The sequence below is a fragment of the Nipponia nippon genome, unplaced genomic scaffold (genome assembly GCF_047370975.1).
Source record: "Nipponia nippon isolate SJK-2023a ecotype South Korea unplaced genomic scaffold, ASM4737097v1 scaffold_10, whole genome shotgun sequence".
NCBI lineage: Eukaryota > Metazoa > Chordata > Aves > Pelecaniformes > Threskiornithidae > Nipponia > Nipponia nippon.
In genome coordinates, this window is record NW_028262291.1 from 13,316,563 (window position 1) to 13,343,682 (window position 27,120).

At 45.4% G+C, this 27,120-nt stretch overlaps 2 protein-coding genes and 2 non-coding genes across 10 annotated transcripts in view; all 4 read left to right on the forward strand.

Annotated features, from left to right (window-relative positions):
• DENND2B (DENN domain containing 2B) overlaps positions 1-21,321 on the forward strand; it is a 184,190-nt gene extending 162,869 nt beyond the window's left edge. For 6 of the 7 annotated variants that reach the window (XM_087745570.1, XM_087745575.1, XM_087745571.1 and 3 more), the window contains 6 exons: positions 15,334-15,511; positions 16,606-16,647; positions 17,657-17,768; positions 18,777-19,016; positions 20,037-20,123; positions 20,544-21,321. In XM_087745570.1, the coding sequence (XP_087601696.1) occupies positions 15,334-15,511; positions 16,606-16,647; positions 17,657-17,768; positions 18,777-19,016; positions 20,037-20,123; positions 20,544-20,578 (694 nt within the window). In that variant the 3' untranslated portion in view covers positions 20,579-21,321. The remainder of the gene's footprint in view (positions 1-15,333; positions 15,512-16,605; positions 16,648-17,656; positions 17,769-18,776; positions 19,017-20,036; positions 20,124-20,543) is intronic. The other variant, XR_015701831.1, reaches the window with a different exon arrangement.
• A 1,865-nt stretch (positions 21,322-23,186) lies between these two features.
• Positions 23,187-27,076, forward strand: RPL27A (ribosomal protein L27a; the record flags this gene model as incomplete). Its single annotated transcript, XM_087746663.1, has 5 exons — positions 23,187-23,654; positions 23,985-24,048; positions 24,679-24,754; positions 25,577-25,751; positions 26,897-27,076. Coding segments are annotated over 5 exons (912 nt in total), but the record flags the coding sequence as incomplete, so codon positions are not given.
• On the forward strand, positions 25,131-25,262 carry LOC148057073 (small nucleolar RNA SNORA3/SNORA45 family). The gene has a single exon (XR_015702091.1). It is a non-coding gene; the product is annotated as a small nucleolar RNA SNORA3/SNORA45 family (small nucleolar RNA).
• On the forward strand, positions 26,093-26,224 carry LOC148057074 (small nucleolar RNA SNORA3/SNORA45 family). The gene has a single exon (XR_015702092.1). It is a non-coding gene; the product is annotated as a small nucleolar RNA SNORA3/SNORA45 family (small nucleolar RNA).
• Positions 27,077-27,120: the final 44 nt, after the last annotated feature.

Consider the following 27,120-nt stretch of genomic DNA (forward strand, 5'->3'; position numbering starts at 1 on the left):
GGCACACTCTCCCTCGCCCAGGAGGCCGTGCCAGCCCAGCCACAGTAGAAATTACTAATTTTGCAGAGTTTCTCCAAACCAGATGGGCCCCTTGGCCAGGTCACACTAGGAGCTCCTGTGCTGGGAGAGGGGCAGAGCAGGGGGCTGGGGCTGGGCAGAAGCATTGGGATGGGCACAATTCAGGGTGGTGTTGCCACTGAAAGGTGTCTATCATGCTCCTTAGGTGTGAGCCAGCTGAATTTACAATATCTCATGAGATATTGTAAATTTGTGAATAAACCCACAAGTTTTTGCCTGTGTGCAAGGGAGACTTGAGGGAATGAGGCTGAGACAATGTTCGATGACAGTGAACTTCAGTGCAGCTAAAGCTCCTGCACATCAGTGTCTTCCTCCCTTAGGGATGGCTGCAGATGAATTTGTCTTCCCAAGAAGAGTTTTTTCCCTCCGTGTTTCTCTGCCAGCACGCATCCCCTGGCCCAACACGGACCAGCAGTCTGCCACCTCGGTGCGCTGCAGCCCCCTGAAACCCTCCTCTGCAGTGCTTGCCCCGTGAAGTCAAGAGGTGCTGTTGCAAGCAGAAGCTAGGCATCTATGAGGAAGGAAGACTTTATCCTGTTAAGGATAAAAAACTTTTATCCTGTTGAGGACAAAAACCTCCCTACCCCTCCCCAAAGTATTTTGGCCTGCCAGGAGGAATCTGTCTTTCAGCACAACTGTAGAAAGCCCAGGCAGATCCCAGACCTGACCAAAGGCTATGGGCTCCAGACAGAAACACTGACTAATACAGGACAGAAGCATAAATATGTAAATACTGAGGGAAGTCATCCCGCAGGCATGTCTCTGTTAACTTTGTGGAGCAAAAGGGGAGCAGAGTGTACTTGTATTCAAGGGCAAAGGCTTTCGGAACAAACAACGGCATTTCCCTAATCTCACGGACAGAGACAGCTTAGGGCTGTCCGTGTTACGCCTGGGATGTTCGGGGAGCATTGACGCTGATCCTCATATTTAAATCTTGTTTTGGGAGTCGTGAGGCCACGCTAGAAAGCAGCACAGTTAGCAGTTGAGAGGCAACCTGGTCCCTGTCTCTCAGTGCCTACCTAGAAAAACAGTATTAGGGCTCCTTTAATCTAGCAGAAACAATCATAGCATGATCTTGTAGCTCAAGTTAAAATATGCCAATTTAAATAGGAGGTAAGTGGCAATGTTTCAGTAGTAAGAGTAAACTATTGTTCCTCCGCCCTGTAGCAAGGTCAAGAAGAAAAGCAAGAGTACCTAAACTTTTAGGCAGATTACTAAAGTGAAAGCTGACTCCCTATTTCCTTGTTGTTTATTTTGTGTTACCAAAAGTAGGATATAATTCTTACAAACTAATCACGACAATGATAGGCCTGACCAGGCTCACCTGCTGCCTGGGAACGCTCTTTTCCAGTAGTCTGTCATATTGTAACACTTGTAAAATCTGCCAACCTGCAGGTTAAAAGGTAAAAATACATGTTAGGATAAAGAGAGGAAGTGTGCTCAGTAAACAGACAGTGAGCTTTGGCCAGTAATAGATTTCCTATACTTTCCCTTGTCACAAAAACCTCCACAAAAAAAAGGTGAGGGAAATTTGACAGCAAACACATACCAGAAGCCAGCTTGTGAGAGAGAATTTACTGTTGCCGGTCTCTAACTGGTCTGTACCATTTCTGAGCACAGGCTACAGGAGACACAACCTATGTCTTCTCTTGGTCACATCTGGCACAGCCCTATATTGAGCTAGAAGTCCAGTTCTTTGTCTCAGGGAAAACTTTTTTTTAGTTATCAGCTGTGCATTGAAGAAGGAGATGTTTAGAGATCTAAGCTACTCTACCTGTGGAATGTGTAATAGCTCCCAGATCTTATGTCTAAACCCAGGAGAAGTATGGATGGCTGACATTTCTTCTGGTATTTTTTTATCCAAAGATCTTGAAGTGCTTTCTTAATACTGTCAGGATTATTGTGCTTGTCTGGACTGACATGCTGAACATAAGCTAGAGAATTTCTTCCACTAATTTCTGCAGTGGAAGGAATGAGCCCTTGTATAATTATCCAAGATGTAATCGTGCCTAGTAGACAGAATTTATTCTACAGCAAAAACATCCATTTCTCATGTAAGTAACCACACAGTTTCCATTTCCTCCAGTGAGAGCCAGATCAGCCCCCCTTGAGGAGTGATTTAGAACTCGCAGACCACCCCTGCTTTACCTAAGGGACAAGAGCTAGCAGCTCCCTTCATCTTTTATAAAACAAGCATCCTCTAGAGTCTGTCTGAATCTCTGTTACCTACCCTGCAATGTCTTTCCTTTTATGAGACTTTGGTTTTTCTCAGTCTGCTTGCACTATGAAGCATCACTAAGCAGAAACATACATACTTAAAAAAACCTTAAACCTTCTATAACGTATGTGATTATCTGGCCTGATGTAGCTGCAATTTCTTGATATTCTGCTTCTTTCTTTCCTACCAAATATAGCTAGTAATCTTCTTTGAGTAGGATGTTTGTATGCAGCCCAGTCCTGCAAGATGCCGAGCACCTTGTCTTACAGTCTAAATGCTAGAATTGAAGGTGTTCAATGTGATGTGAAATTGGTGGTTTAAGGTAACTAGCAGAGGTGTCTCTCAAGATTTTTGAGAGAAATGTTGAACTTTATTCCCCCGTCTCAAGAGGTATTTACATTTTGTACCACTTGGATTACATTTCTCTGGCCTCAGATTGTGTGATGACTGATGCCAACAGAGGAGCTGTACGTGGACAGTAGGAAAATGTGTGTCAGGCAGAAGAGACAGCCTGAGAAACAAATTGAACTTTCTAAGTCTCTGGCTTGTTTAAGATTCTGCAGTCCCAGAGAAAAGCAATCTAATAGTGACATTTTTAATATACAGTAAACCTTGATGGCATTTTTAATATACCATATCACAAGAAAAGTAGAGCTTGTGTGATTTTCCTTTTCCTCCTTTCCTCCTGCCCTCCTTTCCAGTGGTATTTATTCATCTCACTTCAGGCTTTGTCCAGCGCTCTATGGTGGGAAAACATCATAATTTTTCCACTTATGATATGTGCAACAAAATTCTCTCTCCCTTCCCCTTCCCTGTGAAAGGGAATGGGATAAGAAGACGACCATGTTGTTTGGTAATTCTCTTCTGGATTGCTTATTGGCACAATAACCATATGGCAGTGAGTTGCAACATTTTCCCCGCAAGGGGATTTAGACCGATTCCCTATTCTCAGCTTTTGAATGAGAAGGTGTTGGGATTGTTCTTCACCTCCTTTGTTACTACCTAGAAAAATTCTTCATCCTACTTTACAGCTGTCATGTTGTTAACAGTGCAGTGATTGCCTGCAAGTCTGAAATCACCAGTATGAACATTAACAAGGACTGGTGGGAGCGAAGGTCCCAGTGTGGAAAGAACAAGTAGTTTACACTCCTCTGGAGCACCTGGGCCAGAACCACTTTTCTTACGGGTTTATGCTAAGAAACTGTCCTGCAGTAAGGGACTTGATAACTCTGTGGGCACTAAGGATAACTTTCCACTTTGAAATGTTGGGTTTTTTTTCTTGTAACCACCTGACAAAGCTTGGGCAGGTGGTTGATGTGTCAAAGCAATGACTTTTTGCCAAAAATCCCATTTGCATGAGTTTTGTGGAAAGTATGGTTGAACGCCAGTTACTTGAAAGCCAAATCCTCATTTTGAAGGGCACTTTGCATGTCTCTTTCTCCAGGGGCTTTCATGTGCCTCTCTTATGCACAAGTATTACGGGAGCAAAAAATAATGTCTTTGTTAAAACCACATTCCCCTTTAATCAATTTTTCTCTGCTTTCTTTTAAATTAAGTACTTCAAAGCTATTCTCTGAGAGAGAGAGATCTTGACAGTGCATTCTCTGGTCTGCAGCTCTCAGCTCCATGTGATGCAACCTCTATCTGTGCCATGAGCCAGGGTTGTGCTTTGCAGGTTATCTGGGGGACCTCAGACTGTCTGCCACCCAGGTGTTCAGGAAGGTGGGAGCTGGATTCTGAAAATGCAGATTTTAATGAAGTAAAGTAACTTACTAATTTGTGTAAAGTTATGATAACTTCTGGAAATTTTGCATAAAATATCTGTCTTCCAATATTTGATGAAAAACAAAAAGACAGCCTCCTATATAGTCAAAACAAACCCTGCACTTACTTCTTCTTTGATAATATCCCCTAATGAGTTGTGTAATTATGAAACATTGACAACCTGAATTACTTTGACTGACAAATCCAGCAGCTTTAAAATAGAAATCCCTAAGAGCACATCCTATTTCAGTCCATCTCTGCTTAGCTAGGAGACATCATCCCAGCAGGGTAGGCAGCTACTGGGTGCTGGCTGTCCCTGATGTCGCCTCCTGGCTGCACTACGGCATTGTAACATACCTGCTTGTTCCTTAAGCCATTGACCATAAATTGCAGTTAGGTACAGATTGCTGCAACAGCCCTCCTGCGTAACAACATGGGCTGCCAGGAGCATCACAGGTATAATCTTTGGTCTCTTTGTTGTCCTTGTAGAAAATACTAAAATTTAAGTTCCTTGTTCTTAGCATGTATCTTAGCACAGTGCCCAGTGTATCAAAATATGACCTGAGTTCTGTGACGTTCTCTGTTCTGGTATGATGGGAGATTTACGGTGGTAGAAAAGCTTTTCTGCCCACATGCTTCTGAACAAACTTTCGGGGGGGCAATGAAAGGACAGGCAAGCGCCATGACAGACCCTCACCCCTTCTGCTCCACATTGCCTGGTGTACTCATAACGTGCGGTGGGGACGTGCTCAGGTAATTACAGCGAGGCTGCTGACGCAACCATACTGGTAGGATAAGGTAGCACAAGACAGGAGAGGATGTTGCAAGCTTAAGCTAAAGGGCATGTGGTCAGAGAAGAGTTCATGGATGAAGATGTTGCCCACTCAGTTTTCTGTAAAATATGGTAAGGAGGGACCAGAAAAGGGACACAGACAATGACGCAAACCCTTGGGCAAGTCTGCTCCATGAACGGTACTTGTTGACATGGCACCGTGGCAAACCGTGGCAAACCGTGGCAAACCGTGGCTTCACGAATTGGAGAAAACAAGTCCAGAAACTGGGTGGTAACCACTGTGTTTATCATTAAAAAAATCTCCTACCTGGAATCATCAGTAGCACAGAGGAATTGGCGCCTAAGCTCTCTGTAACTCACCTTCAGTAGTCACTGGAGCGTGTCCCAAAATTACCTGTGTCACTGGTGCCCCACCGATAAGGAACTGCAGCACTGCTTTTGCCAGACAGGTGAGGCCGTATTGTGATTCCTTTATGAGAATTTTACAAGCTTGGCTTTTCTCAGACTGCACTGTAGAAACCACCAGATAAAACCTGAAGTGTTACTCATGTCTTGCAAAACAAGGTTTGGGTTTGGCTTGTTTTCATGGGGGAAAAAAACACTGAGGGGTGTGAGGTTGAGTAGCTCCACTCTTTGAGTTGCAAGCATAGTTAAAAAGATTCTGCAAAGGACAATAATCGATAATTGGGCTGATGTGATGTGGGAAATATGCATTTCCTCCTCAGTCTGTGCCCCCCTCTCCCTGCCAGTGTTATCGCTGAGGCCTTGTTTGTGCTCCATGAGATGTCACAAAGGTCACTTGCAGCAAATGTGTCAGCATTCAAATTAGGGGAGCCACTGTGACTTGACTCTGCCTTTCACCCTTGGCAAAAACAGGGTTGGGGTCTCACTTCTGCATCAGGCTGCTGCTTGCCATGTGAGGGAAGCCTAGCTCAGGAGGCGAGGAAGCAGTGGACCATGGAGGCTGACGGGCACGGTGCAATAGCAGTGCTCCTGGTTTACTAAATCAGTCACCCATCCTGGGAAACGTTCATCTCTTGAATAACATTTTTCTTTTGTCAAGCTCCTGTGCAGAGTGAGGGATTTTCACCTGCTTCTGGACTAAGAGTGAGTCATTAGCTCACTGCTAAGACTGGGTAGTATATGTTACAGTCCATAACAGACGGGAGATCTCTCATTTGTGCTTTAGAGAGCTCTTTACCCAGTTGCAGAGATCAATTGTAGCAGTTTTTGTTGTAGTGTGTGTAATGATCGTTACGAATGGACTTGGCTCACCATGATCCTCACATGAATTATAAGTGTTCCCCTCCATCGTGATCACATTTACACTATGGAATCCCCTATTTTCTTTAGACACTAGGAGCAGAGCTTTCTGTTGGCAGGTCTCCCCGACATCAAAAAGAAAAGTAACCTAAAATATGCACATACAGATTTGTCCATATTTCCTGAAAAGAAGAACGTCAGGTATTGATCAGCAATACAGTATTAGCTGCATACTTTAGGCCAACTACTAAAGACCTCATGTCGTGACTCTTGGTTTACCTCTTACTTAAGTGTTTGCTTTAAAAAATAAATCACAATGCAAAATATTACTCTGGCTTTTACAGCCTGAACTCACTCTATTTTCCATGTAATATGCACCTACTACTTTGATTTTAAACACCTCATTGATTATTCTAGAGAAAGGTCAGATTTAGTAACAGGAAATTCAGAAAGTTCAGAACCCTCTTTCAAGTCATGTATGCAGCCACTCCATCCTAAACGTCCTGCAGCTACCCAGATTTTCACAGATTTACCTGAAGGTCAGGTGAGAAGAGGTGCCTTGGCAGCGGCAGGGGAGCCTTCCTCCCTGTGTACCCCTATACGGAGGTGGATGCTTTACAGAAGGATTCAGCCACAGGGAATTCTCAATCCAGGAGGTTGAAATCTAATTATTTAATTAAAAATTAAATTACATTATTAAAAGTTAATAAATATATTAATAAGATATTAAAATTAAATTAAAATTATTTAATAGCTTCAAAAATTACAGTCTCTACTTCCAAACCACCTTATAAAGGCTTGAAAGATTTTCTGTAGTTTGCTTTACCCCTGAAGGTCTTCTAGAAAAGTAAAAAATTATTCAAATTTCAGAAGCTGAAACATGCCTTGCTGATGAGAGAGGCTGACTTTAGAGCCATTCAGACAGCACTCTTTTCCACAGCAGTCGGGGTACTCACGGTTCAAAAGAGGCTATCATGTCTTATGTGTGTACTTGCAGGCTGATCTGATTAAAATAGAGGTGGAAAAAGAAAAGGTCTTTGAGGCTTCATGTCAGCAAAGTATTTCAGCACAATGAAAGTCAATTAAGGCTGAAACTTGTGCTGAAATACTTCACTGAATCAAAGCCTAAAACAGTATTTTGCCTGTCCCTTCATGCTTTGTTTTAATTGGTGAAGCCAGGCATGAACTGACTATAATGCCTGCTGCTCTGTAATATAATTTTTCTATCAGTGTCCAGAGAAATTACTGTGCTAGGGTTAATTTGGGTCAAACAGCAGTAAGCTGAGCACAAATTCTCGTGTTTGTTTTGATCATAATCTTCTGTCTCTTGCATACCAGTAAATATAACCATTGTGGAGGAAACTTTTCTTTTCGGTTTGAAAGTTATTCCTGATAGAAACTGTGGTTTTGTGTCTGTCTGCTTATCGGCAGGCTGTGCATAGTGGGGCAAGGGGGAAGCAGTACAGGAGTGGCTGAAGTGTACAAGCACCGGTTATATTTGATTTGCATCTGTACCACGAGAGGGCTTCAAGTGTCTGTCACACGCCTTCAGCTGTGTGGGTGTCTGACCTTCCCTCCTGCAGCTGCAGCCCCTTGCGGCATCTCTGGTACCAAACGAGGATGGGTAATTGGCATCAGACAGCCTCACAGTCCTTCCAGCTGCCTATAGCAACAGGGAGGAACGAGTTTCACACAGACCTACTAATTTGGCCACATATGCATGCTTCATCCATGTTCATATTAAATTGTTCTCCCTGGTCCTTATGTCGTTCAGCTCAGCCAGTCACTGTCTTGTCCCTTAGTTTTGCATCCCAGCCTCTTTGCCCTCAGTTCATGTTTGCTTTTCACCTGCTCGCCAGACTCATTTTGTCTTCCTCCCCTCCCAGTTCTGCCTCACAGGTCTTATTTTTACTCCTTTGCATTTAATTCAGCCTCCTCCCTTCCTTTCCTTCCTTTCTTTCCCTTCCCTTCCCTAGGGTTCCCTGCAAGAAGATGATCTTCCTCTCTCAGCTGAGCCTCCCATTTCTCTGTGTAGCCCCAGGCTACAATGGAAAGGAAGGTGCTGCTCAGTGTGAACAATTTCTTCTGAAGAAATTAGCAGCTAAATAAGTCTCGTTTCAGTATGCATAAAATGATTCTTTTAAGATGGCTTCTAACATAACCAAATCAGAATGAGTTTAGACATCACCAGTAGAAGTTCTTGGCACACAGGCCAGCCCTTCCTGCCAGCCTTCAAGTCCTTGCCACCAAAGCATGCCACCCTTTCAGAGAAAAAGGCAGCAAAGATGTTTTATATATCAAAATAACATATTTTTTTTATCTGCCTTTGGAAGCAAACTGATCTGATGCCAAGCAAGGGCTTTGGATCAGCTGACCTCCTGAGGTCCCTTCCCACCTGAATTACTTTATGATTCTATATGATTTTTCCTGAAATTGGATAACAAAATAGAGGCAGACACACAAGCTTAAAAATCTCAGTGAAAACAAGTTAAATTTTGAATCCCGATCATGTGAAAACAGTGCCTTACAAATGAAAGCAATCCTACAAATAGGCAGGTCTCCCAGACCGTCAGTAATTGCAGGCCTTATACATGAACACACAGAGGTACCCTTTAATCTCTAATCAGCAGTGGTGTTACCTGTGACAGCTTCGCTTCTCAAAAAAATCTCCATTTCAGCTTTGCTTCCGTATTAGTTTACAAGCACAAAGGTATTTATTGCTTCACGTTGTTCCTGGTGAGAAGGTTATCCCATACGCTTCCTGCAGTCGTCTGCTGCCACGGCCCCCTCCCCACCCTCTCTGCATCCAGTGCTGCGCCTCTGAATGGGCCTGTTGTTCCTGCGTGCATGCGCTTGCACGTTCCCAAACTTGGGGCCGCAGCCGTGCAGTCAGATGGCTCCATCGCCATGCTCTCTTTTCCTCTAGCAACAGTGACTCACATGATTGTATTTTGAAATGTTTACAGGGTAGGTTGTCTTGCTAAAAAGCTGCAAAACCATGTAATTTCTTTGGTTTGAGTCAAAAGAGAGGAATTGAAGATTTTTTTCCCTTTTAAACATCCTAGAGTGGTAACAGAGAAACAATCAGCAACAATTTTGCATAGGAAGAAATGCTGTCATGTCTGACACTTTTACACTGGCTAGAAAACTGAAGATATCCTGCACCGTTGTATCAAAGACTTTCTTGAATTCTCATTTTATTCCTCCCTGCCCTATTTGGTGAGTAGTTGGTGGTATCTGAGTTAATGAAACACATGTCCTCACAGCACAGCAGCCCCGGGAATGAAGAGCAAGCCATTTATCTGGGGGCTCTGGGTGCACACAGCCTAAGACGACGGGTGCCTGGGTGTCAAGGGAGGTACTGGGGCTGAGCACCCACACTGTGGAGCAGGGAGAAAGCGGTAACATCTCCCTGCTGTCAGCCGGCTCTTCCGACAGCCAGGGATTCTCAAGGGCTTGCTTTAAAAGCTGACCTTCTGCAGGAATGCTGCAGGAGCTGATTACAGTGAGACAGCTGGAGTATGGAGACTGTCACGATACTGATACATTTTCATTTATATCTTGTCCCTGATGCTATTACTTAGTCTTATCCGCCTGAATAAAAGTGCTGCTATTATTTACCTTATCCACCCAAAGAAACCTTTATTTTTTCAGAGCTTAGGTGTGTATTGTATCCGGCACAGCACACTTCTGCTCCAAATTACTGCCTGCACAGCAGCTGCAATCCTACATGCACTCCATCTCCCATCCAAACTGTAGCGGTCTGCTACAATTTTTACTTCCATTTTCTCTTTACTTGATGTTTTTCAAGCTTTCTGCTTTGTCCTTCCCCTCCACCTCTGCAGTCCGTGTGTGTTGGAGGGGAGATGGGCTGAATCCTCAGCCCTGTAGCCTTTTCCCAGAGCCTTTTACAGAGTCCTCTGCAAACCTCCCAGACCATTTTATCTTGCAGCATTGTCACAGACTTCTCTCTTTCAGAGACTGGAGTTAATCCAGGACCTGGGGAAGGCGTTGAAGGGTGTGGGAGGGAAGTGTCAGGCACCTGGTTTTACTGTGCATTTCATCTATGGGACAAGGGTGGGAGCTATCACAGAAGAGCACGGCCGTGGCTGTGATGAGGCACATGGGTGTGTAATACCTACCTGAGTCGAGATATTACACCTGGGAAGAACGGAGCCTCCAGACTCCAACCTCAAGTAGGAGGAAGCTCTTCTGAGTAGGCGAGAGGATGTGGGTCAGGGAGGTAACTCGGTCACAGAGCAGTTGTGGGCTGGAGCATGTGTGCGTTAGCATAGCAGATGAAAGAGTTCAGCAAATGTGGACAGAGTAACATAATTAAATCAGCAGGGAGAAATGAGAAACATGAAAAGGTTGTGGAAAAGTAAACACCAGCAGTGGAAACACTTCTTCGTGAATTTACATTTTTGGCTACATTTCTTCATCCGAGGAAGCGGAGGGACCAGATTCTGACAATTGGTCCCCGTCCTGTGCATGGTCCAGAGCATCGGCATAGCACAGAGCTGGCACCAGCCCTGGGGTGATGGAGCCATGGTGTGGCTTGGCCCTGCTCAATAAGGGGTGGTCATCCCTCCCCTCCTGGCTGAGTAAACTTGTCTCTCCCTTGGGAGAGGAGGAGGAGGAGGAAGGGGAAGGGATATTCTTACCTTCCCCTCCTTCAATGTAAATGCCAAAATGACTGTGGAGATGCACAAGAGTAGCAAGGTAGGATCAGGGAGCCCTGCCAGCAAATGTTTGTCTGTGCTAGAGGCTTAGTCCTGGACTTAGGAGATGCTCAGGGTGTGAGGCTCCGTCGGATCTGTGAGAAATTGTAGGTGGTAGAGTGGGAAGTGAGAAGGAATGTAACTTCCCTGAGAAAAGAAAATCATCAAGTGTATCTGCAGAATATTTCCGATGTGAGTAGTATGTGTAACTGAATATGACTTTAACATTTCATGAGAGTTGGTGACTTGCAGTATGCAATGAGCCATGGTTCTCTGAAACGGACACATCCAGCACTAGCGTCCTCATCGGCAGTGCTCCCGGCAGCCAGGGCAGTGTCCGTTCACTGTTCAACAGCGGACAATGTGTGTTTCTCAGAATATGGTAATTGTGCTATGATTAGATATTAATATAGCCTAGACTTGGGGTTTTTTGTTGGTTGACCAACCCAGAAATTGATAGCAGACATCCTGCTATCTAAAGGACAGTAAATGTTCTTGTTGAGTCAAAGTTAGGTCACGTTAATTGGCTTTTGACATGGGTCTAAGCTCTGTTCACAAGCAGTCCCCACAATCTGGCTGAGTCATGGTAATGTCTGAAATTCCTGTGCCTCGGCTCTTAGTTTGAGCCTTGCATCTCCACAGCCAAGTACACAACAAGGAGAAGTTTCTATGTTCCATCATGAGAAAATTATTTGGAAAACAAAGTAGCCTAGAGGAAGAGAAATCAAATTTGAATGGGAAAGATGCATTGTCATCTTTTTTCTGTAACATCATAACAGATGTCTTCTTCAAGAGATGTTTTAATAACATAGCCTTTCCATATTTGAAAAGACTTATCAAGTTGTATATTTGTTAATGTAAAGGAAAAATGTCTCTAATTTCCTGTAATTATTGATACTTAGAGTGAAAATATAAGAAATTTGTGATTAAGAATGTCTTAATAAGACTATATAAATTCATATTAATACTTCCATGGGGAGAAGGTCAAACACTGAAGGTTTTTTTTTTTTATCTAGTGGATAAAAGTCACAGGAAGAACAAAAACCTAGGCAAATTCCAAATAATTTTTAACAAGATGATAACCATGGGAAAAAAATGGAAGGAGAAGTGGTGGATTGCCTGTGTTTTGAAATCAATTGAAACTGGGTGTTTTTCTAGAAATTGTTCACTAATTTTGCTTTAATGGAGTGCAAATTATTGGGATGAGTACAGGGTAATGGGATGAGTTCAGTGGCGTAGGCTGTGTAGTATGGCTAGATAATAGCCTTACATATCTGTATATCAGAAAATTCTCTTATCCCACAAAACTTGCAACACAGTCACCTTTTCACAGTCAATTACTGCTAGTAGACTTATTCCGCGTGTACAGTTAAATGTGTGTGGGGGGCAGCCTGTTGCTGACAGAGCAGAGAGACGTGCTGGGTTTAAGCAGGAGGCTGTCTCTTCCCGTCAGCAGCTCCGCAGAGACAGAGCATCACAGGCCGGCAGCGTAGCCCACATCTCCGGGGCGGGATGAGAGCTTGGCGTTAGTGCTGCGGGCACGGGGCAGCGGCACTACCTGTGTATCGGAGGCAGGGAGGGAGGGAGCCGCACGCCAGCGCAGCTCTGGGACCCCGGGCACAGCTGGCCCTGTGCCGTACGGGGGTGGCTGGAGCCCTGGGATCATCATAGCGCGTCTCCCGCTTGCGCAGGACTCCGGCAGCGCTTACCCTCTGCAGTATGTGATGTTTTATGTTCCTCGTTAGCGTGTGACTCATGCAACAGTTTGGCTTCTTGTGCCTGTGTATAAAATTACCTGCATATGGGTAATATAAGAAGTGTTTTCCAATAGGGCAACAGCTAGAACATTATGCAGCATTCCTGTAAAACTGCACAGGCCAAATGAAAAGCCCACTTTCAAAACCGACTCTATTATCAAAACTGCCCTGGACTATGAAAAGTGAAAACGTTTTGAAAATCCAGTTGACTATTCTGTTGCTTTACTTTGTGTGCTTCACACACCTTAAAGAAAATAAATCATCTGACCTTACTTCTTATTTCTCATAAACAAGAACAGTGGGACAATGTGTGGGTTGCGTATCTTGAAATGAAAAACTGGAGTGGACTTGGTTTCCCAGGGTAGGGCTTTCTTTTTAATTTACCAAACACGTTTCTCATGAATAATACCTTTTTAAAAGGATCTGAACCATATCTTAGAGATTTAATCTGGGGGTTCCCTGACATCCATCATCGCTGAATTTGTCCTTATAGAATGTAAAAACCTCACACTGAAGTGAAAGATGTGTATCCTTTCTAATTATGAATCTTTCCAGCTACAGAAGAGACACAGGCACTTTGTACAAGCAAGAGTTTGGTAACAGCGTGTAGGACTCCCGCTGCCCTCTGCACGAGCAGTGTCCGGGAGGGAGGGCAGCGGGGCGATTCTGGGGATTGAAAGTTCGGAGCGAGTGTTTCATGGGGGTCAGCCTGAGACAGCTCACAGGGAGATTTTCTGAGGCTGAATTTTGAAAACCTGTGTACAGAGCCTTAAGATGCACAGGCTGAGGTGCTGACAAGGGGGATGGCGTGACCCGCGGGACACTGGCAGAGCAGAGCAGGGTGCTGCCGCAGGACACCCCCCCCGCGGCCGCTTGCTGCGTTCAGCTGCTGCCTTGCCCCAGCCAGCTCCCGGGAAAGCTCTGGAAGAGAAACCAGTCTCTTGGGCTGGAGCCCGAAGCCTCCCCTAGCGTGGGAATAGCAGGCACGAGAGGATGCAGGGGCTGATTTACGTCACAGCACTGCGTGTAAAACAACAAGTTACAAAAGGGCATTCTATAGAAAGGAAAAAAATACTAACTGAATATGAGAAGAATGTTTGTCTTCCTGCTTTTAGCTTAATGTGGCTCTTTTTTTAGTTGCTCAGCTAAGATGACTGAATTTGTAGTAGCTGAAAATGCCACAGAGTCATTAAAGTGAGCTTGAGAAAGTGCTGGGAGTCTGTACCATGCTCCACAGCTCTCCTGAAACACACCACTATGCTTGCTATGGTAGACACTCGAGACCAAAATATGAGTCAATGGCAGCACCGTTGCCTGCTATAAAAAAAAAAAAAATTAGAGAAACGCATCGTTTTACAACAAACCTCTGTCAGACAACTATGTTATAAAATATGCTATTGATAGATGTTAAAAGAAATGTCAAGTAAAAAAACCCAACAGATTATTTGCAGTAAAAGACAAGCATTTGCTCTTGCCCAACCTTTTCTCTTCTTCCCATTCAGCAAACTTCAAAGGTTAATCACTGACAGGAACAAACAGGTGAAACCTTTCTCCTGGCCTTGGAATAACCCACAACTAAAAATGCTCGCGAGGGTTATTCCAGTGGAGGTCTGATGCCACCTAAAGTCTCCAACAAGTCTTGCAGCAGAAGAAATCGGCGTTTCCCCCCAGCATTCTCAAGCAGTAACAGCTCTGAAGTTATTAGTTATTTATAGTTCTTTCTGGCTACATTAAGCCCAGCAGAAGTTTGCACTGTGAGAAAATTAGCTCAGTCATGCTAGGCTGGGTGAAAATCCAAATTTCCGTCATCCTCAGTCTGCGAGAAACAGATGTTGTAACCCACTCCAAAATCAAAGCTCTGAAACAGAGAGCCTGTCTTTATTCCCCCGATGCTAAAACTAGCTTGGTAATGATGTTCCTTTATTTTTAACATTTGGAACCCATGTGACTGTAAAAGGGAATCAGCTTCAGCAGATGGAAGGACAATGTATGCAAGACATTTTCCACAAATTATATTAAGCCTTAGTATTTAGGGGGTACCAATGTGTATTTTACAGTACTCTACTGAGCAAGGTTAATGCCTTTATTGTTACAGTTGGTCAATAAGCCCAGCAAAATGTATTGCAATAAAAATATGCTGCTGTCACAAAAATATACAAACTTTGAAAAATGTGTTGCTTTTGCTAGATTTCCTTTGGAGCAAGTATTGGGTTTTGGGGTTTTTTTACATCTGATTTAGTAGGGTTTTTCTTTAGAAATTTTTTTTTCCAATTTTATTTTATATTTATTTTTCATTTTCCCTTGTTTGTGCCTTAGCACTCAACATAAGAACATCAGTATTATGTGTTGTTACTACTGACCTGGTTGTAACAGCTAGGAACTGAAGTTGCTTTTGGATTTTAAGCATCATTCAAAGCGGCTGCTATTGAGTGCTGTTGGGAACATTAAACCTCATCTTCTAGATCAAAGCGTCTTCTGACTGCTATAAGAAAACAAATTGATTCTAGTTTTTTATCTTTAGTTTCAAGTCACATAGAGGTGGGCACGAGAGGAGCTACCACACCACAGTACAGAAGTGAATGGACTGCAACGGGACAAAGGCAGTCTGGAGTCAGAAGTGATATGTTAAAAGGCAGCCCCTTGGGCACTTGCATTTTAACACGATGAGTTTATCAGCAGGTGGTAGGTATTGTGGATGAAGAACAAGCTCTGCTAACATGGTTCTTCCTCTCTCTCCAGCACCCTTTCGAGCTGCTCGCACGCCGTGGTGGCCCTGCTGTACCCCTTCTCCTGGCAGCACACCTTCATTCCTGTTCTGCCCTCATCCATGATCGACATCGTGTGCTGCCCTACCCCCTTCCTGGTGGGACTGCTCTCCAGCTCTCTGCCCAAACTGAAGGAGCTGCCCGTAGAGGAGGTAGGAGCTGGCACCAGAATTGTTTGCCTGGAGCAAAGCTGGTCTCACCCTGCCATTTGCACATAAATCCTCACGTTTAATTTTTAATCTGCCTCTTTGTTTCTTCTCTGCCTAATTCTCATGGTCTACTGCCTCTTGGTAAAACTGCAGTAGTAGGTTTAGTCTTCTCTTTATTCCGCCCCTCTTCCCATACCTGGCACCTTGACACAGAGAAGTGAATGTTAACCTGGTCAACAAGTAAGTACAGTGTAAATATGCTTATTTGTTCTGATTTTGTTGTACTTGGAACAAGAAGAGGAAGACATGAAGTGCTATCTGCTATGATATCTATTCATGCTAATGGAAGTTGTGCATGAAGCCATAGCCAGCCCAGAAAACAAAACCGTTAAGGCTTTTTTTTTTTTTACTTCTAAGACTTTGTTAATACTCTATTGGAAATCAAATGAGAGTTGCACTTCATCAGCTCTTTCAGCAAAATACCACAAAAATACTCAAGGGTACGCTCTTCTCTCTTACTCCTATTAGTTTCCTGTCAGTTTTCTATAAAATTTTCTTTTCTTGTGCTCACTTTCAAGACTTTCTGTGCCTCTTGCCCATGTAAATCTCTGCTCTGTTTTCCTCCCATTTTCCCAACATTGCTTTCCCACATCTTCCCAGCTCCACCTCTCAGCTTTGCTGCTTCATTATCATTAATATTTCACACTCTTGCCCTTCAGAAGCCCTGCTGCCTCAAATGACACTGTTTTCTTTAAACCCCTCTGAAATACTTTTCATCTGCACGTTAACAAAAATGATTAGCAATAACTTGCTTAGGTTTAAGGAAAAAGACCTGCCTAACCCTTTTAGCTTTTTTTATATATTAACCTAGTACGAGATCTGTTGTATCTAACTATGTTAAACTAGACTTTAACCTGTAAAGAAAAACTTCATCTTCTTGTTTCATAAAGCACACAACCTATTGTTTCAGAGCAGGAATTTGATTCATGTTGAGGCTTGGGACCATTCAGATGATCTTTCGCTATTAAAAGGCAGACACAAATGAATGTTTTCCGTCTCTTCAGATATATTTCACTACAGTGTTTTCTTTTCTTTAGGCTTTGATGGTTAACCTGGGATCTGATCGATTCATCAGACAGGTAAAGTACAGCTCGAAATGTTCCATGCAGTCTAGCAAGCTGTTTACTCCTATAGGGTGATTAGGTTTCTTTGATTAGAGATATTTGGCAGGAATTGTGCAGTGGGACAGAGATTAGAAAAAAAAAAGTGCTTATTTTCTGTTTCACCTGCAAGTGAGTACTACTCTGCAGGTATGCAAAAGGGATTGAGGCTGTGACTGTCAAAAGAAATCAAGAACTGTATTCACAGTGCAAAGAAAACATCCAAAGATAAAGACATCATGTTAGCAAGAAAACTCGCACTGTTGGAGGTGAAAAGGACAAAAATTGCAAACAAAAGTTTCTGAGTGAGAGAGGAAATGTGAAAAACAGTTTAATGTGGTAGGAGAAGCAGGAGCCTTGTAAACAGGGAGACTGAAGGGTCACCATCTCCCGATAGTAATGTGGCACTAAATAATTTCAAAAATAACAATCTGCAGGTTAGATGAGTAAACTTTCTTGCACGATTCCCTGGAAGATACGGCTGGTGAATAGTAGTTGCAGAGCTAAGATTCTTGTGTCTACTCGCTTTTGCTGAACAAGCATTAAATAAGATGAAGCGAACAACAGGGGGAAAACCCAGAAAACAAGATATACTAGAATATAAGTAAAAACAACTGTCAAGAACCAAAGAAGCTGCCTAAAACCAACTAGAGCAGCTGTGTGTACACGTAGCTACGCTTTGCATAATGTGTATTTAGTTAAAAACAACTATTTGGACTCTTTGTCATGTTAAGAGCTGATTCCAAGCTTCTATATGTTTACCTTGCTTTTTGGATTATCGGTCTTGACTTTAATCTCATTAAGAGTGACAAGAAATTTTGTTTAAAATATGATAGTTGCACATAGTTTTTCATCATTTTGTTTATGTAGGCGTGACAGTAGCAGATACAAAATGCTTTTCTTCTGAATTTTAAACCTTGCAAAAGTATTTGCTGTAGTTGCGGCATAGATTAATGTGATCTAATGATCTTTTTTTTTCCTCTGTCAGATGGATGATGAAGACACACTATTACCTAGAAAATTGCAAGCTGCTCTGGAGCAGGCTCTGGAGAGAAAGAACGAACTGATAAATCAGGATTCAGATAGTGATTCAGATGATGGTAAGTTCATTTGGAAACAGGGACTTGTATAAACAAGCACGTAGGTAGTACTGTGACTTTCCATCCAGGAGAAAGAAAGATGGGACTTTAGCACTCAAATACCTTTTGTGACATCAAAGACAGCCTCTGAATACACGGGGAATGGGACTGATAGCATCAACCCACGGTAGTACAGTGTCAGCAATCTATTTAATTTCTTTGTAAATGACATGCACTCCCATGAGTACCTCTAAACCTTTACTCTAGCAGAGGTTTGCAGTTAACTTGGCCCTAATTCAATCCAGATAACTATACACGCTCAGGGGTGTGTCTGAGTTTGGAGTTGCTCGTGGCGCTCACTACATTCAGGGGAGAGAAAAGGAGGTACCTCCAGAAAATAGTTTCAGTGTGAGAGGGGCTGAGTTGCCTCTGAAGGTTCATATTTCTCTCCAGCAATTATAAAACCAGCCCAGGGTGAATTTAAATGCCTGTGGTTAAAAGGTATGAAACAGGCCCCTATTCAGTTTTTTAAATTTATTTCTATTCATCTGTGTTACATATGTAAAACCATTTTAACATCTCAGAAATGATGAAAACCCAAATTCTACAACATACCCTTTTTGATCAGTTCTTGGTAAAGGCTTATTATCCCCAGAGCAAACATTTTAATTCTGAGTCATTCAGAAGCTTCTTAAGAAAGCTTACTCGAGTTAAAACATGAGGTACAATTTTGATGAAGCACACACAAAATTTTTAATTTTCTGAGCTGTTTCCTGAGGTTTTGTATTTCTCATTGACTCTTGGTTATGAAACACCAATTATGCAGACTGGCACTCTTGATTCTAAAGCTGTTACCCTTTTCCCTATCTGACGTATATCCAGGGAGCAAGGAGCCGGTACCACTCCTCTCAGTTAGTAGCACGGCATCAGTAAACCGCTAGATGACAGTGCCTGGCCCCCTGTGGATGACAATGCTGACAGCTCTGGTAGCAGCTGATTTTGGTGTCTTATTGCCGCCTTATTTTGCAGAATGTAACACCCTGAATGGATTAGTGTCTGAGGTTTTTATCCGATTCTTTGTGGAGACAGTTGGCCATTATTCCCTGTTCCTAACCCAGAATGAAAAAGGAGAGCGTGCCTTCCAAAGGGAGGCTTTCCGTAAATCTGTGGCCTCCAAGAGTATCCGCCGCTTCTTGGAAGTTTTCATGGAATCCCAAATGTTTGCTGGCTTCATCCAGGACAGAGAGCTGAGAAAATGCAGGGCAAAAGGTGAGGCTGGTTTTCTTTCCTGCAACGCGGGAGACACGCGTTTCGCGCAGGTCCCGCCGCGCCTGGCGTCTCTGCCTGCTGTCAGAGATGAGCGAACCCGGCGTGGCTGACGAATCTCCCGAAACATGTTGTCCGCTTCTTGTGGGCCCAGATCGTAGCCACGGTGGTGATAATACACAGGCTTTAACCAGAAGGATATTCACACCTGAGCGCCTTAAATCGCTCAAAGGTGAAACTGGGAAGGACCCTGCGAAGGCGCTGCCCCATCCCTGATGGGAAACCGCCCCAGAGGCGGCCTGGCGGCGGGAAGAGGTGACAGCGTTCCTAAGACAAAGCCCAGCCGAACAAAAGGTTAACTCCAGCGCGGGTTGCCGCAGGTTAATTATTTCAGCGCGGGTTGCCGGAGGCTAACTCCAGCGCGGGTTCCTCGCAGCCCGCCCTGCCGCCGGGCCGGGCCGGGCCGGGCCGAGCGGCTGCGCCTGCGCCGCAGCGCCGCCTGCGGGAGCTGCGCGGGCCCCGGCGGGAGCGGCCCCGGCTCCGGCCCCGGCCCCGGCCCCGGCCCCGGCCCCGGCCCCGGCCCCGGCCCCGGCCCCGGCCCCGGCCCCGGCCCCGGCGTGCGTGGCGGTGAGCGGGGCGGGGGCGGTGAGCGGGAGGCGCAGCGTGCCCAGCCCGGCTGCCCGGGGCGCGGCGCGACCACGCTCGGTGCCGGCAGGCGGTGGCGGCGCGGTGCCGGGCTGTCCCGGGGCGGGGCGGGCAGCTCTCCCGGCGAGGGCCGCCCTGCCCGCGGGGGTGCTGCGGGGCCGCCCTCGCTTCTCGCCGCCGGCTCCGTTGCCCTCCACGGGCGGCCTGGGGTCGCGACGCCCGCCCCGGTGCCGGCGGGAGCGGAGCAGCCCCCGCGGCAGGGCAGCGCTGCGGGGGCACCGGGCTGCGACGATGCGGCGTTGGGAGTGCGCGGGGGCCGGGGGAGCGGCTTCGGCCGGACCCAGCTCGCCCCAGCGCCGTGCTCCCCCTCTGCCACAGGTCTCTTCGAGCAGAGGGTTGAACAGTACTTGGAAGAGCTTCCAGACACGGAACAAAGTGGAGTAAACAAGTTTCTGCGAGGCCTTGGTGAGGAAAATCTGTAGAAGTATTTCTGAAATGAATTTTCATGTCTTTTTTTTTTTTTTTTTTAATTTAAAAAATCCTTACCTGAGGTGAAATCAGATAGTCAACCAGTTTTGATGTGATAGGAAATAGGAAAAGGAAAACAATGAAAGCATACTTGAAGCTGACAAAACCAGATTTAATTATGACCCCTGTTAACACTTTCATTTTCACTTGGGGGCGGGGGAACCAAACCACGATGGAGGAGGAGAAAAGGCAGGCGGCTGACCACCCGGGATTCCTTAGCTGGCTGTCCCTGCTGATATTCAGTAGAAGAGTTACTCTACAGCAATTACATTACAAATTAGACCTATTTGCTACGTAACTTTTGCTTGCCCTTGGCTTTTCAGTATATGCTAGAGACTGATGGTGTGCTTTCTTTAGGAAACAAAATGAAGTTCCTTCACAAGAAGAATTAACTTCTTTCTGCTGACGTACCAACCCAAAGACTATTTACGATGCTGCGCGTGAGACACCTGCAGCGTTGCAGAGTTTGATGCGGGAGGAGAGCGGAGCGAGCTGACGGCAGCCTCAAGTGACGACCGATGCTGTTAGACAGTGTGCCAGATGATGGCTCCTTTATGTATTTGGATAGAATTTGTACATAATGTGCTGTAAGCTTTTGTAATGGATTTTGTAATGAGCAAGGACAACTGTGGTAAATATTTGTATATTCCTGAGAATAACAGGTGCTTTTTTTTTTTTTTTCTTTAGTATGAATTGAGTTATGCTTGGTGCAAAAATGAATAGCTGATTATGTGCAGTTGACTGTCTCAGCAGAACCACTGACTTCACGGGATGTTTGTGAGCGCTACACTGATGCCTGAATACTGCGGGGTGAATGAACTCGGGTACGTGGGAGAGGTTGTACGCACGGGGGCTGCTTTTATGTGGCGGAGTTGGTATTTTTTTTTTTTTCCTGCTAATTAATTTTAAAAGAAAGAAATAACAAAGTAACTTGATAATAAGGTACTTGGTTCACAATACAAAACTTCCACTTGGTTTGAACTCTGGTCAGTAAACTACGTGTAATCCATTCTGCACTAAGACTGCTAAACCTGAGGAGATCTCAGTTCTTTGACATGCGAGCTGCAACGAGTAGGTACAGTACATCCTTTCCTAATGTATGTATGTATGGTTTCTAATAAACTCTGTAAATATACCTGTTTGTTTATATTCATTGCAAACCTCTGCAGTTTCTGGTGTTGAGTAGGTACAAAACCAGTAACTTTCCTGTGATTTTTAATGAATTTGTAATTAAAATATAAAATGGTTATTACGAACCTGTCTTTAGTAGGTTTGCTATTTCATGATATGTAGTTGGATTTTTCGTCAGTGTTTTTCACTAGGGCTGAGACAAGGCACTTTATATCCCTGTTCTGTTCATTTTATCCTAACGGAAGCATCTTGTAAAACTTTTTTTTTTTCCTTTGCATGGGTTAGCAGCAAATTACTTTTTGCCACTACATCATAGATACTGCTCCTGAACTGCGGTATTTTCAGGTTGGTTTTGTGCTGCCTTGGTTAGATGATCAGAGTAGAATCCAAGCAGCGTGTAGCAGGCAGCCTTCGCCTAAACTTCTGATGAGCCGATCACCTACATTTCATGAGTCTGCTTTTCTTTTGCATTAATTGCAGTCTGTTCAGGTGGTGTTTCCAGTTTAGTGAAGGCTCTTCAGCAGGACGGGAATGGTTGGCTTGCCATGGCCGCCTGCACAGCTGGGAGCGCTGCCCAAGTACCATGTTCATCTTTCACCTGGTAACATAATTCCTGTTGAGATTCTCCAAGTTTTCCCTTAGTCTGAAGAAGAAAATATAAAATACTTGAATATATTTGCAAGTCTGACAACTAATGAAAATTAGCTAAAGCTTCTTACCTTAAACCAAATGAACACTGTATATTTCTTCATTTGCAGTGTGATTTCTTTAGTGAGACTGGCTTTGAGGCTTGCGCAATTCCTAACCTGACAGTGGTTCTGGTTTGCTATCAGCCTCATAGAACAAAATCGAGGGATTATTCACTAAAAAGGTGAAGTCGTTTCCTTTTTTCCTTACCTCCCTCACATTCGTGTATATACAAAAGCTTCTTAAGCGTACGTGAAATGTCTGTAAAATATCAAGTGCTTTTTGTTCAATGGAAATGTAATCGCAAATGTTGACTTCCATTAGTTTTACTCTGTAATATGCTGTAAGTTCCAGAATGACTTCTAGGTGTAGTTCTTCAAAGTGGAAGGAGTAACTTCACCTGTACAGGTGGGTTCTGAGTATTTTATAAACAACAGCTGCTAGTAAATACATGGGGAAATACATTTCCTAAGAAAATGATGGATAAAACCTCATCGGCTGAAGGAAGTGCTGCAGAGAAGAGTTGCTACAAAGGCGAGAAAAAGCCACAGAACGCTGATGTACAAGGATGCGGCGCTGTAAAACCCATCTCCCACACCAAAGCTGTTTTCCTCCGTCTGCACTTTAAAAAATCTAAGTAGAAAGCTTTTAAACATTACGTTACCCATCAACATGTCATTCCAGTTCTTGTAACGCGAACCAGAGGAGTGTACCAGACAAGGTGAGGTCACGTTTCAAAAAATTTGTGGGCGCCTTCTTGATACTCAAACTATGGCTATGCAAAACAATCCTCGTGTTATCCGGAGGTCTGTGGTGGAAAGGATCAGGTGAACGAAAAATAAGAAGTGCATTATTTTGCCTTCTGTATTAGTTGTTAAAACGAATGGTGTTCCTGAGCGTGGAACATGTCTCGTGCACTGTTTACCTGAGGAGGAAATCCTGAAGAAAAACAAACCCAATACTGAGACCCGTGTTTGAAACTGGTAAGGTTCAAAACCAAAAAGGTTTGTTTAAGGTCTGATGGTATAAAACACATAAAAAACGACCTTGAGAAACAATACCACTCTCCAGGACTCGTCACTCCAGGTGGCAGATGGCCGTGTTTAAGTACATAGTATTTATTTTCCCATTGTTGCCGATGTTTAATAAAGCGGCCAAGCTTGCAAATTTTCCTAAATTCTGCTCGGAATCCTGCTTTTGCTACAGATCCTAGCGGGAAGCGACAGCAAGTTGCGTCCGTCAGGAAAAAGGCGCAGCACGGAACGCGGCAGCAGCCCCGGGGCCGCGGTGCCCCCCGGGTGCCCGGCGAGCCGTGAGCGCCCGCGGGGCGCGGCGCAGCGCCGCCGTTCCCGGCACCCCGCGCTGCGGAAGCCGTCCGAAGCGCGGCCGAAGCCCGAGTCGGGCCGGGCTGGGCTGGGCTGCCGGCGCCTGCCCCGCCAGGGCGGCTGTGCCCGGCCGGCAGCGACCGGTACCTCAGCAGCGGCCGGTAACGCCGCCGCGCCGCGCATCTCGCGAGGCTCAGCCCCGCCGCTGGCGCCTCAGCGAAGCCTCGCGAGAGCGGGGCGCCGCCCGGCCCCGCCCCCGCCGTGCCTTGCCCCGCTCTCGCGAGCGCCGCGCTCTTTCTCTTCCCTGGCGCACGCCGCGGAGATGGTGGGTGCCGGCGCCGCGCCGCGCCGGGCCCGCCCGGGCAGGGGGCTCCGCGGCCGCCCCCCTCGCTCCCGCGGCGGGAGGTGGCTGGGGGATGGCGGGGGGTGGGGGGGGAGGCGCTTCTCCGAGCCCGGGGCGCGGCGGGGGAGAGCGGCGCAGTGAGGCCGCTCGGGCCTGCCTTCCCTCGGCGGCCGCGCAGCCGGGCGCTATGGCGGCCCGGGCCCGCCGAGGGGACTGCGGCCTCGGAGCAGCGCCGGCCGCGGGGGAGGGCGGGTGGCGGTCCGGCCTCTGGCTGGCTCTTCTGCTCACGGCTGCTCTCCCGCTTTCCCGCAGCCTTCCCGGCTCAGGAAGACGCGGAAGCTGAGAGGACACGTTAGCCACGGCCACGGCCGCGTCGGTGAGTGGGGAGGCGGCCGCTGGGGGGCCGAGGCCCTTCAGCGAGTGCGCGCCCGGCGGGGCCTCCCCGGCACGGGGGGAGGCCGCTCGTCCTCGCGGCTGGCGGGGGGGTGCGGGGGTGGGCGCAGCGGTGAGCGGTGCCGAGGGCTGCAGCCGGCGCTGTGGGGGCGGGAGCCTCGGTCAGGGGCTGATCCGCAGCCTCGCGCCTTCTTTCGGGCTTCACTGGGCGCGGAACTGAACTTCAGCAGCGGTCAGGCGGTGGGTGCTGGTTGTGTGGCATCTTCAGCTTACCGGGCCGTGCTGTGTCCCTTCTAACTCCCTGGCCATTCCTGCCTTTTCTTGTCACCCCGCTTGTGCTAGCACTGGTGTCGTCTTGTGCTCCTGTAAGCTAACCGGGGGCACACAATCGTAGAATCGTTTAAGTTGGAAAAGACCTTTAGGATCATGATATGGTTATTTTTTTTTCTCCTGTAGGGTTAGTTTTTAGCTGGCTTATCTTGCTGAGTTGAGATTAATTCAGAAGAGGGGATAGAATCAGAATAATTAGCTTAAATTGACATTGCACGTACCTCTAAGCTCAAGTGTTATGTGTAATGTTCTTAGTGTAACAAACTTAATTTTTTCTTTCTAGGCAAACACCGGAAACATCCTGGAGGGCGTGGTAATGCTGGTGGTATGCACCATCACAGGATTAACTTTGACAAATAGTAAGCCAACTTTTAAAATATGTCCTAGCAAAATGTATGTTCCTGAAGTAGAAACAACTAACTTTTATGTGTGAATGAACAAAACTCCCTGCAATCCTGTGTGTTTTTTCCTCTAACGTGAAGTGTGGCATTATACCTACAGTCAACTCACGTCTCCATTTACCCTAAAATCAAAGGCCTTTTCACTTATACCAGGCGGTTTTAAGAGTTCAGTGCAGCATTTGGTAAACTTGACCAAAGTTGCCTGTTACAACGTGGTCCCTGCTTAGCGATGAGCACATAAAATGTTATGTAAGTTGAAAATGTTATGTTAAATCCAAACTGCATCCTATTTAGCTGCATGCTGTAAAGGCGAGGGATGTTGTCTTTACTTATTGCCGAGACTAGAGTCACATCTGGACACTGCCTGTTGTCCTGGTGTGCTAGAGTACTCGGACAGCAACCACTAATCTATATTCACTGGCTGTGACCGTTCTTGACTCAGTCAGTCACCAGGTTAGTGACAGGAGCGCTGAAACTCCTCAGGCAATGCAGCCCTCCCTGGCTTCACGGAGTTGGGGTTGCCCTGGAAATACAGGGCTGGACCAGGCTGGCCGATGAGGGGGATTGCGTTGTGAGTTCAAGAGAAAATAATTTTCCCTTGGTTTGGATACTAATGATTATTGCACTTAAATACTACATGTATTAATATGAATAAAAGCATAATGTGACATTTTGATTACCTTGATCAAGTAAGATGCTTGTTTCAGGGTTAATTTGTAGTCCTACCTGTTCAGGGTGAATTGAAAATGTGACCTAATGAGGAATGTGTTTCTTTCACAGTCACCCTGGTTACTTCGGAAAAGTAGGCATGAGACACTATCACTTGAAGCGAAACCAAAAGTTCTGTCCCACTGTCAATTTGGATAAACTATGGACGCTTGTGAGTGAGCAGACAAGGCTCAATTACGCAAAAAATGAGGCTGGACTGGCCCCAGTCATTGATGTTGTGCGCTCAGTAAGTTTCTGCTTGTGTTTAAACCTGCAATTCCTGGTCACTTCATGTGTAACTTAGCTTTGCATATCCAAGTAGGAAAACGGTGAACTGCGAATAAGCTACAGTCCTTGAATATTTGTGAACTTCTCAGGACAAGTATCTTGGCATATAAGTAGTTACACAGGTACTTACGCTGTTACATTTTTTCCCTGTAAGAACTTTTTCTCATACTTGAGTGGGATTGTGGACAGGGACTTCCCTTATTTTGGAAGGTGGTGAAAGATTACTTTTTTAAAATGTTACTGAAGGCGTGTATAAAGAGATGGCAGAACTAGTCTCATTTATATAAAGTCACTTCTAATATAGAGACTAGAGTCACATCTTAACACGTTTGATTGTCTTGGTGTGCTGTAGTTCTCTGACATAAACGTCTGATCCCTGTTCACTGGCTGCGATGTCTCCTGTCTTAGCCAGCCACTGAATCAGTGACACTAACTAGTCTGCCAAGCGGGTGCGTTCTGTGTCCCACATTAAGATAACCTGCGTTGGCCAGTTATGCTGCCGCTTCTAACAAGCGATGACTTCAAGGGCTGTAGTATTAATGGACCTTGTGCCATGATTGTCCTTTCAGTGTAAAGGACAGGCACGAGATGAGAGGATTCCAGTGGTAGAGAACAGCTATTGCTGCAAAAGCTTGCAAAAGCTTCCACTGTACGTTTAAGACGTGCAGAAGAGTCCTCTGCTCTCTTCAGAAGTACCAGGATGTCCCACAGGTAAAGAGCACTGGCCAGAAGTCATTGGGTAGTAGGTAGTCTCGGAAGTGCAACCAACTGCTCTCCCCTTCGGAAGAGTGGGGAAAGGTTGGCGACTTCTTTGTCAGATTTCACAGTGTTTTCTGTATATGGAGTACGGGGAAAAAAAATTGAGCTTCTAAATTACAGGAAAATTGCAATCTACAGTTTCCACTTTTTCTCTGAACAAATGCAACTCCACGAGGTCGTGCAGGGTATTTTTCTTTCATTCGTACCAATTTTATATTGGAGACAGACACTGAGGTCGTGGTGATCATGGTTTTGGTTTTAACTGGTGCGTGCTAAAAGGCAGGTCTGAATGTGGGAGCCTGCAAGCTGATAACAAACACTTAACATGTTTTTTAATCTTTCTAGGGCTACTACAAAGTCCTGGGCAAGGGGAAGCTGCCCAAGCAGCCTGTAATTGTGAAAGCAAAGTTCTTCAGTAGAAGAGCAGAGGAGAAGATCAAAGAAGTTGGTGGTGCCTGTGTGCTTGTGGCATAAAAGCCTTTGTTTTATTCAAATTTTTTGAATAAAGACAGTGTGTAAAGTGTACTGATTTACAGAAGCTTCTGATTTTTTTTTTCCTGACTTGTCCA